Raw genomic sequence first — 12,682 nt, 5'->3', positions numbered from 1 at the left:
TTTCCTGTTTTCTATCTGGGACTAGAAGAACTATTCTAGTATAAAAAAAAAAAAAACCTTAGTGACTATTTGGGGAGTATGCAAAGAAAATTCTTCAGGTCTGTTAAATGATTATAAAATCATTCACAAGCATTCACTTCATTTTATATTTCTTGCTAATAGTATAGAGACTTTTAGACTTTTACAATAGTCTAAGAGTTTTGAAATAAAACTACGTAAAATGAAAAAAAAAAATAGAAGAATACCATGCCTTTGTAGGGAAGAAATGAATCGGTGTTTCCTACTATCATTTGGATGTATTTAAGAGATGGAAAATGCCCTAATATTTTCTGCAGGCTGAATGTTGAATTGAAGTTTTTATTTGATATCCAACAAATAACACCTTGACTTTAATTTTTGATGATTATCAGTAAGCTGAGTTGTACTTTCTGAAACTTAAAAAGTTTGCTAATTTTCCTTAGGATTGTATAAGCATAGATGGTGTTAACAGTGAGAATGCACTAAACCTTGTGCAGCTCACTGGGAAATCTCTTGCGCCCCTTGTGGACTTTAACAGCGAGTTGAGATGGCTGTTTGGATGTTTTGGTCATGAACAGCACTGAGCTTGAGTAATCTGGAACACATCTTCATTCTACACCGTCCTGGGTCACTGGAAAAATTTCCAGATAATCTGTGTGAGATGAAGTTTTACATTTGTGTTTTAAGTGCATCAGCAGTCTTCCTCTTGCACAATGGTGACAGAGCTGGTTTGCTTCTTAGTCACCCTTGGGGAAGTGTGTGTGGCGGAGGTCGGGCGGGTGTGTAGCTTTCTGTCCCTCCCTCCGCTCTTGACTTACTCTAGAATGTTGGGTCATTGAGGCCTCCTCGTCTTTGTTGTTGATTCAGTGTCAGTGATTTCAAGACAAGTGGAAACCGTAGTTACTTCAGCGCAAGTTTCGTTTTTTACCTCTCTGAGTCAGCCAGCTGCTTTCTTCCCAGGTGCCCTGACGTGCTCCATGGCAAACTGTCAGTACGGCTGTGATGTTGTCAAGGGACAGATCCGGTGCCAGTGCCCCTCCCCTGGGCTGCAGCTGGCTCCCGATGGGAGGACCTGTGTGGGTGAGTTGCCGGCTCAAGCACCTCTGTCAGCAGTCTCTGCAGAGTAAGGGAAAGTGGGAGGTCCTGTGGGCGGAGGGAAAGGCAATTACTCTGGGTCATTAGCTGTCCTCCAGCCCACAGCACATGGCCCAGAAGGAAGGGACCTCTCTTCGCGAATGGGTCTTTGTTTCATGAAAAGTCAGAGATAAGAGGAAACTTTAAGCAGAGGGAACCACACGTGCAAAGGCGCTGATGTTCAAAGGAGCTCGATGTTCAGGGACACAAGAAGAGCTCAGTGTTTCTAGAAGATAAGAAGCAAGGGGGAGCAATGAGTGTTGGAGCTGAATAGGTCTACAGAGCTGGTTAGGACGTGTTGCACCATAGAGGTTAGATTTTGCTTTTTCTGGTAAATTAGGAAGGCAGTGTCAGAGTATAGCTCCCTGGCTCTGGTTTCAAACATGGCTCTGCAATCTTAGGCAATAGACGTTCTTCGAGCTTGGGTCTCCATATTTATAAAATGGGAATAACGCCACCTAGGACCATTGTGAGGCTTGAATGAGATCATGTATGTAAAGAACTTAGCACAGTGTCTAGCATGTTGTGGGTATTTGGTGATTCAGGAGTTATTTGTTGAGTGCTTTGTCTCTTCCAGACGTTGTGCTAAGTCATAGACGGAAATGGACAAAGCAGGCCTGATTTTGATACTAAGCTGATGTTCTAGTAGGAGAGACTGAAAAGAAACAAATACCCAATAAAACTACAGGGCACGCTAAGTGCTAACATGAGTACTAAGACAAAAGCTGGAAAGGGTCTTTTTAGAAAATAATGGTCAGAGAAACCGGCCTTGAGGTGCACGAAGAAGAAAAGCCAATCTGCTGATGCAGTCACAGGCTGCTGTTTATAAAAAAAAAAAAATAATGGTCAGATAAATTTAACGTGGATCATAAGCCATGTGAAGAATTAGTCAATCCTGTGGAAACATTGCAGGGCACTTCATTGAGAGAGAGATTGGTTAGTATGAGATTTTTAAAGAAAGAAGGCCGGGGCTGGCATTGTGGCCTAGCAGGTAAAGCCACTGCCTGTGATGCTAGTATGGGCACCAGTGTGTGTCCTGGCTGCTCCACTTCAAATCCAGCTCTCTGCTCATGGCCTGGGAGTAGCAGGGGAAGATGGCCTAAGTGCTTGGGCCCCTGCTGCCCACACAGGAGACCCAAAAGAGGTTTCTGGCCCCTGGCCTTGGCCTGGCCATAGGCCATTTGGGGAATGAACCAGTGAATGGAAGACCTCTGTGTGTGTGTGTGTGTGTGTGTGTGTGTGTCCCACTCTTCTGTAACTCTGACTTTCAAATAAATAAATATTTTTTAAATGAGGAGCTGTGATAACATTTGAAAAAAAAATAGAGTCCTTCAAGGACATGGGGAGACAGGTGGCTCTAATTCAAAAGGCAAGCAGAAACAATCGTGAGGTTTTAAGCATAATAATGATTTGATTTTATGTTTTAGCAAAATAATTTTGACCATCGGAGAATGCTTGAGAGAGAGTAAGATTGATGGGGAAAGATCAGTGTGGGGGCCCTTGTGAGAGTCTAACTCAGGAGGTGGTAGCTTGGAATAGGGCAGCGGCAGTGAATGAGGTGCAGAGAAGACAAGTTCGGGTAACACCTCCACGGGAGAATTAATGGCACTTGATGATCTGGGAGTTACAGGAAAGAGGTTTGTCAAGGATGACTCATGTTTAGTTCAAGGAGCTAGGTAGATACAGGTGTAGGATGTGCTCATAGACCAAAAACAACTTGGTTTACAAGATGAATTAAAATTTGGAGATGTGGAATGTATGTACCCCTTGGGGGCAGCCAGCTGGATCCTGTTTATGGTGAGCCACTGTGTGTCAGGCAACAGTGTGCAGTCAGTTATTGTAAACTCCAGTCTGTCTGAACACGCACTCCCTCCTCCTAAGATACAATTAACTTACGTTTCTAGATATTGATGAGTGTGCCACTGGAAGAGCCTCCTGCCCTAGATTCAGGCAGTGTGTCAACACTTTCGGAAGTTACATCTGCAAGTGTCATACAGGCTTCGACCTCATGTACATTGGAGGCAAATACCAATGTCATGGTAAGGAAATCCAGACATTGCTTTGTGTTGTTGCATCCTGTAGCACTGAAAGATCTCTTTACTGTGGTGATGGGTGGGATGTCAGGGGCAGAGGAAGGCACTATTGATGCCTGCTTCAATGGCTATGAGTTCTGGATCCACATATACTTTATTTTGTTGATCTGTCAATTAGATAAATTTTTTTGAAACTGTATGTATTTTCATGCCATTATATTTATTCCATAACCAAACCTTTTCTTTCCCTACTTCCTGATGCAGATATAGATGAATGTGCCCGAGGTCAGCACCAGTGCAGCAGCTTTGCTCGATGCTACAACGTACACGGGTCCTACAAGTGTAAATGTAAAGAAGGGTACCAGGGCACTGGACTGACTTGTGTGTGTGAGTAGCACTTGTCTCCCAGCAGGAAATAACGGCATTACACAAAGGTCACTGCTAGGGAAAACAAGGAACAAGATTAATTATTAAAGAAGTTCAATTCCGGCCGGCGCCGCAGCTCACTAGGCTAATCCTCCGCCTTGTGGTGCCGGCACACCGCGTTCTAGTCCCGGTCGGGGTGCCGGATTCTGTCCCGGTTGCCCCTCTTCCAGGCCAGCTCTCTGCTGTGGCCAGGGAGTGCAGTGGAGGATGGCCCAAGTACTTGGGCCCTGCACTCCATGGGAGACCAGGATAAGTACCTGGCTCCTGCCATCGGATCAGCGCGGTGCGCCGGCCGCGGCAGCCATTGGAGGGTGAACCAACGGCAAAGGAAGACCTTTCTCTCTGTCTCTCTCTCTCTCTCAATGTCCACTCTGCCTGTCAAAAAAATAAATAAATAAATAAATAAATAAATAAAAAGAAGTACAATTCCTATAGCTGATAATCCTAGTCTATGTTTTATACAAACAACAAATTCACTTGTTCAGGTAGTTTTCCAAAACCAGACTCAGTAATACATTCTAACCTTAAAAACATTCAGGTTTATTTACTAAAATTCCTTAATAACTTTACTTTAGCTAGAAAGAAAATATAGAGCCCTCACTAAGAAATTTTCTTTTGTTAAATTCATAAGTAAATGATTGCCATTAGTGTTAGATTGTGATGATAATCTGAATATAGTTTACTTCTTTGTTGTTCTGTTTTATTCCTTCTAGCTGTACTATTAAAAATAATTTTCATATTTATTTCCTCTATATTCAGGACTGTTTTGCTTTTAAAATTTTTGTAAACTATATTGACTATAGTTTGACTATTGGAATGGTGACTATGTTAATAGATAAAGATGAAAAAAAATACCCTCCCAGATGAAAGTGTGTACAAACCAAAGGCCATAATTTAGCATACATTTCAAGTAACACTAGATAATTTTTTAAAATTACTTTAGTAAAATATTTACTGAAAACCATGGGGCATAAAATCATGAGGATTAAAGGATTTTTAAAGGATCATGTAGTCTGAAATATATACTTCCAGGCAGATTAAATATTGATTCTTTTTGGTGAAGATTATCAAGGAAAAAGAGTCCACAGATGACCTTTGTGGTAAAATTTGATTTTATAAATTAGTGAAAGGGCAGGAAAAAAAACCTATAAAGCAATCTGTAGAAGGTTTAGCTAAATTCTTTCACATGAACTATATATGTGTACATAGTGTGAATGAGAAAATTATTAGTCATTAGGCAATTCTAAACATGACTTTATAATATACATGTAGCCTAGAGATACTTAACATAGAGTCTAAATATACATTTCTCATATTTAAAAAACTTAGAATATTTACATTTAAAAAATCTCATTGTCAGTTTCTTTTTTTTTTTTTTTGCGTTTCTCCCTTTATTTCAAAATTTCCTCCAACATTGTCAGTTTCTACTTTATAAATATTTAAAATTCTTTTTGTGGTTAAAATAATATATATTCATTATAGAAAAACACCCATTTTTTTTTTTTTTTTGCATAAGCCCAAAGGATGAATCAAGGTATATATGAGGGTACTTCAAAAAGTTCAGGCCAGCGCTGCAGCTCTCTAGGCTAATCCTCCACCTGCAGTGCCGGCACCCCGGGTTCTAGTCCCAGTTGGGGCGCTGGATTCTGTCCCGGTTTTTCCTCTTCCAGTCCAGCTCTCTGCTGTGGCCCGGGAAGGCAGTGGAGGATGGTCCAAGTGCTTGGGCCCTGCACCCACGTGAGAGACCAGGAGGAAGCACCTGGCTCCTGGCTTCAGATCTGTGCAGCGCGCCGGCCGCAACGTGCAGCCATTTCGGGGGTGAACCAATGAAAGGAAGACCTTTCTCTCTGTCTCTCTCACTGTCTAACTCTCCCTGTCAAAAAAAAAAAAAAAAAAGTTCATACAGGAGCAGCATTGTGGTGCAGTGGGTTAAGTTGCTTCATGGAATGCCAGCATCCCATCTGAGCACTGGTTTGAGTCCCAGCTGCTCCACTTCCAGTCCAGTCCTGCTAATGCACCTGGAAAAGAAGTAGAAAATGACCTAAGTGCTTGGGACCCTTCTTCCCACATGGGAGATCCAGATGCAGCTTCTAGCTTTAACCTGCCACAGCTCCAGCAGTTGGGCCATTTGAGGAGTGAACCAGAGGATGGATGATCTCTCTCTTTGTCTCTCCCTCCCTCTCTCTTTAACTCTGCCTTTCAAATAATAAATAAATTCATCTTTTAAAAAAGTTAATGAAAACTTTTTATTAATTCAAATTAATATAATATCCATTTTCTAGAAACTTTTTGAAGTACTCTTCTATATGAATATGATGTCTGTGTATGTATATAAACACACCTCTATCTATTATTTGAAAAACAGCTTGACTTACAGTAGGAAATATTCTAAAGGTGAAAAGCAAGACTAGTTGGCATGAGATGTTTCCTCTGATCTTTCACAGTTTAATATTTTACTTGTTAGGAAGAAATAGTCACACACTAATGTAAGTCTTTGAACTCTTTCAGATATCCCAAAAGTCATGATTGAGCCTTCAGGTCCAATTCATGTGCCAAAAGGGAATGGTACCATTTTAAATGGTGATGGAGGACACAGTAACTGGATTCCCGATGTTGGCAGTACCAGGTGGCCTCTGAAGACACCGCATATTCCTCCTGTCATTACCTACCGGCCCACTGCTGAGCCAACAACAAGCCCTACACCAACGCCAACAACACAGCCAACTCCACCACCGCCACCACCCCCCCTGCCAACAGAGCTCAGAACACCGCCACCAACAACCCCAGAAAGGCCAACCACCAGGCTGACAACTGAAGCACCAGCTGCCACTACCTCTGCAAGAGGGATTACAGATGACAACAGGATACAGACAGATCCTCAGAAACCCAGAGGAGATGTGTTCAGTAAGTCACATAAATGTTAGTACATTTTTAGTAGGTGCCTTATGTTGACATTTCAGCCACAGGCCATGTCTTGAGTAAGAGTCAAACTCATGAAGTAGGTGTGTAAGGTGATATAACCCTATTGACAAATATTATGGAGAGCTATGTAAACAGTGTAGTTGGGCAAGCAGGAAGGAACGTGTGCAGAAGTGAAAGGAATATCACAAAGTCACATGATAGATGCCCTCTTACCCAGTATTGGAATCCTCCCAACAGCCAGATTCACCTGAAACATTCAGAAATGGGGAGCTTACCATATCCTGTGGCATTTTACTTTTAATCTGTGCATTCACTCAGTGATCGTTCTTGAGAACCTTTCTGTATGCGAGGCCATGCCCTAGACATTAGTCTTAGGAAGGTCAAACCGAAAAGGTCATGGACTAGTGGGAAAAGCAGGCACCCAGAAGACCCCTGTTCCATGTTAGTGATAGCTTTGTGTAGGACATCGCAGGACTGGAAGGGGTGCCTCGTCAGTCCTTGGATGGGGAGTATTCGGGAGGGCTTCCTGAGTGAAATGTGGCAAAGGCAATGAGAGAAAGGAGGCATTGTAGTTAGCAGAGACAGCACAGCAAAGGTGCAGAAGCAGTAGGCAGCGTGACCTACACAATAAACCATGGGAACACTGAAGGGTCAGGGCAGGGAGAGACGAAAGAAGCTGCAGCATCACCCTCATTGTACTTGCTGTTAAATGGGGATTTAATGTAGACTGGAGCTAGGTTCGAGTAAAGGCCCCCAGATTTATAGCAGTGTCTGGGTGCAGGTTGGTACCATCAGTGGAGGTAGAGGCTATGGGAGAAGGAGCAAGTTTTGAAGGAAGAAAAGGTTGTTTCTAGCTACTAGACCAAAATTTAGATTTTTACTTTTATCTGTTCCTTTTTTTCCCATTTGTCCTACGTCACTTTGCTCGCTCGCTTTCTCTCTCTCTCTCTCTCTCTCTCTCTCTCTTTCTTTCTTATTTATTTATTTATTTATTTATTTGAGAGGTAGAGTTATAGACAGTGAGAGAGAGAGAAAGGTCTTTCTTCCATTGGTTCACTCCCCAAATGGCTGCTATGGCCAGCGCTGTGCTGATCTGAAGCCTGGAGCCAGGTGCTTCTTCCTGGTCTCCCATGCAGGTACAGGGGCCCAAGCACTTGGGCAATCCTCCATTGCCCTCCTGGGCCACAGCAGAGAGCTGGACTGGAAGAGGAGCAGCTGGGACTAGAACCCGGCACCCATATGGGATGCCAGCGCCACAGGCGGAGGATTAACCAAGTGAGCCAAGGCACTGGCCCCGTCACTTTGCTTTTTCTTAGCTACCTTTGCATTCAGTCCTCTTATTCTTTGCCATATCCTATTCCCCTACCATGGCACCAAACTTTATACCATTTTTATTTAATACCTTAATAATAATTTTTAGTATATAGAAAGAATACTGATGTACATAATGTTTTTAAGATTTATTTTATTTACTTGAAAGGAAGAGTGGCAGCGAGAGAGGGAGACACAGAGAAAAAAAGATCTTCTAGGGGCTGGTGTTGTGGTGTAGTGGGTAAAGCCACCGTCTGCAGTGCCAGCATCCCATATGGGCGCCGGTTTGGCTCCTGGCTTCAGATCGGCGCAGCGCTGGCCATAGCGGCCATTTGGAGAGTGAACCAATGGAAGGAAGACCTTTCTCGCTGTCTCTCTCTCTCTCTCTCTGTCTACCTCTCAAATAAATAAATAAAGAAGCAGAGCAGCCAGGATTCCAACCGATGTGGGTTGCCGGCATTGCAGGTGGTGGCTTAATCTTATGTGCCATAGCACCAGCCCCTGTACTTTTTTTTTTTTTTTTTGACAGGCAGAGTTAGACAGTGAGAGAGAGAGAGAGAGACAGAGAGAAAGGTCTTCCTTTGCCTTTGGTTCACCCCCAAGTGGCTGCTACAGCCAGCACGTTGTAGCCGGAGCACTGCACCTATCCGAAGCCAGGAGCCAGGTGCTCCCTCCTGATCTCCCATGTGGGTGCAGGGCCCAAGGACCTAGGCCATCCTCCACTGCACTCCACTCTGCACTGCAGAGAGCTGGCCTGGAAGAGGGGCAACCGGGACAGAATCCGGTGCCCCGACTGGGGCTAGAACGCGGGGTGCCGGCGCCACAGGCAGAGGATTAGCCTAGTGAGCCGCGGCCCCGGCCCCCTGTACTTTTTTGAAAGAAAAAAATTCAAGCACGTTTTTGCTTGTATGTGACTCCCAAATATTTTCCTCTCAGTCACTGTCCATTTAAAAGAGATTGAGATTCTGTAATTCTGCTGTAGTTGTGCACATTTTGGGTAACAAATGTAATTTTAGGGGAATTGGATGGTAGTTCTCAAAAATATACATCTTATGTGTACAAAACTGTTTTTGATTTTCAATTCATATCTTTGTAATTATCTCCTCCCTCTCTTTTTTATTTTAGAGCTTTTATTTAATGAATACAATTTTCATAGGTACAACTTTAGGAATGTAGTGTTTTTCTCTCCCCATACCCACCCTTCCTCCCCCACTCCTGTCCCATCTCCTACTCCCTCTCCCTCTTCAAGATTCATTTTTAATTAACTTTATATACAGCTGTCTTTCTTACTCTTTTTTTCCCAATCTCTTTGTGACTACAAAACGGGATTTTTATTCATAATGCTTCAGTGAATGTAGTATTTACATTTTTCTACTATCTTAAGAGTCATAAAATCTGGCTGTTTAATGTTTCAAAGGTATCCTAACAGAAATCAGTGTCTCTCTGAGTATTCCTTTTGCTATTTTTCCTTTTTAAAAAGTCTTACTTCCTGTGATTGCTCTTTGTACCAACACATATGTGAATCAAAAACAATACCGAAGTTCACGGATAGCATGTATCAAGATAAAATTGGGGAACTAGGTGATGCGTAAGAGCATTCGTTCTAAGAGTGTGTGATCCTGAAGATGTGCTCCGGGAAAGGATTTCCTTGATCCTGTGCCAAGGGCTGCATGCCACAGATAGCAGCGCTGCTGCACACACTCCCACCAGCAGTCACGTTCCACACCCTGCTCATCTTCAGCGGAAGCTGCTGGTTGTGTGCATGTGTGAGAACCCTCTGGACACTTCTTGCTGTCTTGTGGTTTCAGTATGTATTGGAAAAAGGACAGGGTTCTATGTTCTTCATTCAGGACAAATAACTAGCGCCTATTCACTGTGAAAACAAGAAAGGAAACAAAACTATTTTAGTTCCACACCATTTCTTTAAAAAAATTTTTTTTAAATTACTTATTTTTTTGAAGGCAGCATTACAGAAAAAGGGAAAGGCAGAGATGGGATGAGAGAGACCTTCCATTCACTGGTTCACTCCCCTAAGGGGCCACAACAGCTGGGGCTGGGCCAGGCTGAAGTCAGGATACCAGAGCTCCTTCTGGGTCTCCCACGTGCGTGTCAGGGCTCCAAGAATCTGGGCCATCTACTGCACATCAGCCTGGGGCTGAGTAGGAAGTGTAGCAGCTGGGACTCAGCCGGCGCCCATATGGGGTGCTGTCATTGCAGGCAGTGGCTTAATCTGCTGCACTACGACGCTGGCCCTCCTAGACCATTTTTCCAGTGAATATTTTCTTCACTTCTTAAACCATCCTTTTTCTACCCAGATCTGAAGACAGAATTTGGCTTGACTCACCTCATGAATTTGCAGGTGATATTAATTATGGACACAACCTGCCCGTCTCCTACAAATAACCCCGTATCACTGTTCTGTTTTTCTTTACATTGAGAGATTTTTTTGAAAACGTTTATTTTTAATTAGCAAATGGCAATTGCATCTAAATATGGGTACAATTTTTTTTAGAGGAAGAAGTTCTAAAGGAGAGCTTTTCTTTATATATATTGACCCCTGAGAAATGACTTAAAGGTATTCTAAAATAAATTTAAGGAAGAAAATGAATTATAAGAATATATCTTTAGTTCAGACTGTCCCCAGACTCTAGACGTGTCTGTCAGCTGACTGCTTACCCTCTCCACTGGGATGACGATGGATGTCTCCAAAACTCCCCCAGTGGCTCTGCCCTCGGTCTTTCCCAACCCAAGTCATAGTGCCTTTATCTCCTTTTCTAAGGCCAAATAACGTGGAGTCCTCATAACTTGCTCTTTTTATACTCACATCCATGCTGTAAGGAAGTCTCGTGAGCCTTAGCTTCAGATTGTCCCTAAAATGTGATCCCTTCTCACCATCTCCATGCCAACCTACCTCCTTTTCCCATTCTCCATCCTGGCCTAAGTCATCTCTTCCCGAAAGTTCAAGTCCAAAGTCCCTTAGCCAGATGACTTGTGGAATATGGATTTTAGAACAGTGTTAACCATTCCATGTTGATTGTCCCACAGTGAAATGCATTAATGTTAACAAAAAGGGAACTTATTATCATTTCAGAGATAATATATCCAAAACATGTATTAGGGGATATTGAAGTGTTCCTGGAAAACTGAAATTTAAAGATAAGTTTATTTGGGGCAGATATTTAGCCTAGCAGTTAAGATGCTCATTAAGATGCCTGTATCACATGTGGGACTGCCTGGGTTCAATTCCTGGCACCAGCTCCTGATTCTAGCCTCTAGTTAATGCAGACAATGGCGATGGCTCATGTACTTGGTTTGTGTACCTCACATGTCAGACCTGGATTAGATTCCTGACTCCTACCTCCAAACCTGGCCCAGCCCCAGATATTGAGGACATTTGGGGAATGAAGTAGCAGATGGGAACATGCTACATGCTGTCTTTCTCTGCCTTTCAAACAAATAAAATGTTTAAAAGTTTATTTTGGCACAAAAGAATTTTGAAATCCGTGCATAGGATTTTCATAATACCATTTTTTTTCTGAAGACCCCTTGTATTTCATAACTCTTGAAACTACTTAAATAATTTTTACTTGATGCTTTTGTTATTTAAAAGTTGACCTGCTTTAAGGCATACAACTTTCTTAGTGCAAGAAAGACTTAAGAAACAGTCCCTTAAAACATGCTTTCTGAAGGTATAATGTACCATTTACACTGGAGATTTTTGTCCTTTTACTATTCTCACAAAGAAAGGGGTAGAGGGGCCAGCACTGTGGTGTAGCAGGTAAAGCCGCTGCCCGCAGTGCTGGCGTCCCAGATGGGTGCTGGTTTGAGTCCCAGCTGCTCCACTTCCTATCCAGCTGTATGCTATGGCCTGGGAAAGCAGTAGAAAATGGCCCAAGTCCTTGGGCCCCTGCACCCATGTGGGAGATCCGGAACAAGCTCCTGGCTCCTGGCTTTGGATTGGTGCAGCTCTGGCCGTTGAGGCCAATTGGGGAGTGAACCAGCAGATGGAAGACCTTTCTCTCTCTGTCTCTGCCTCTCCTTCTCTCTGTGTGTAACTCTGACTTTCAAATAAATAAAAATAAATCTTAAAAAAAAAAGGGGTACAAAACAGTAAACAAAGTTACTTAAACTTCAAGTGGTTGGATGTAATAGTTACAATCTTTTGACATTTGAATTTGAGGCCTAAATATTTTTTTCTAAATCGCCATTAATTAAGTATTCAAATGCACTATTTTTTTTGAGTTTTTTTTTTTAACTTTTATTTAGTAAATGTAAATTTCCAAGGTACAGTTTATGGATTACAGTGGCTTTCCCCCTCCATAATTTCCCTCCCATTCGCACCCCTCCCATCTCCCACCCCCTCTTCCCATTCCATTCACATCAAGGAAATGCACTATTCTTAAGAGGTCTATTTATTTATGTATTTTTAACTTCTATTTGTTTCTTTCCTTGAAAGGCAGAGAGACAAGAGGCAGACACACAGAGAGGTGTTCCTTTTGTTGGTTTACTCCCCAAATGCCCACAATATCCAGGGTTGGCCCAGGCCAAAGCTGGAAGCCTAGCACCCGATCAGTCTCTCACATAGGTGGCAAGGATCCAGTATTTGAGCTGTCACCTACTGCCTGCCAGCATGTGTACTAACAGGAAGCCAAAATCGGAAACCTAGCTGAGATTCAAACCCAGGCACTCTGATAAGAGTTACAGATATCCCACGTGACAGTGTCTTAATCACTGCACCAAGTGCCTACTCCAAGGTCTCTTTTTAAATCATCCCAAATGATCCCCAGTATCTCTAAAAATGATTAAATCCCTTCCAATAACTCATTCTACTATCGGGA

The 12,682-nt window shown here is 42.7% G+C and overlaps 1 protein-coding gene across 6 annotated transcripts in view; it reads left to right on the top strand.

Moving 5' to 3' along the window:
* NPNT (nephronectin) overlaps positions 1 to 12,682 on the top strand; it is an 82,494-nt gene that overhangs the window by 45,224 nt on the left and 24,588 nt on the right. For all 6 annotated transcript variants that reach the window (XM_008267522.5, XM_002717182.6, XM_008267523.5 and 3 more), the window contains 4 exons: positions 979 to 1,098; positions 3,057 to 3,191; positions 3,450 to 3,572; positions 6,120 to 6,515. In XM_008267522.5, the coding sequence (XP_008265744.1) occupies positions 979 to 1,098; positions 3,057 to 3,191; positions 3,450 to 3,572; positions 6,120 to 6,515 (774 nt within the window). The remainder of the gene's footprint in view (positions 1 to 978; positions 1,099 to 3,056; positions 3,192 to 3,449; positions 3,573 to 6,119; positions 6,516 to 12,682) is intronic.

The sequence above is a fragment of the Oryctolagus cuniculus genome, chromosome 8 (genome assembly GCF_051225735.1).
Source record: "Oryctolagus cuniculus isolate XC-2025 breed Fujian yellow rabbit chromosome 8, ASM5122573v1, whole genome shotgun sequence".
Lineage (NCBI taxonomy): Eukaryota > Metazoa > Chordata > Mammalia > Lagomorpha > Leporidae > Oryctolagus > Oryctolagus cuniculus.
Note: the sequence above shows the minus strand (reverse complement) of the source record. Positions and strands in the feature narration are given on the sequence as shown.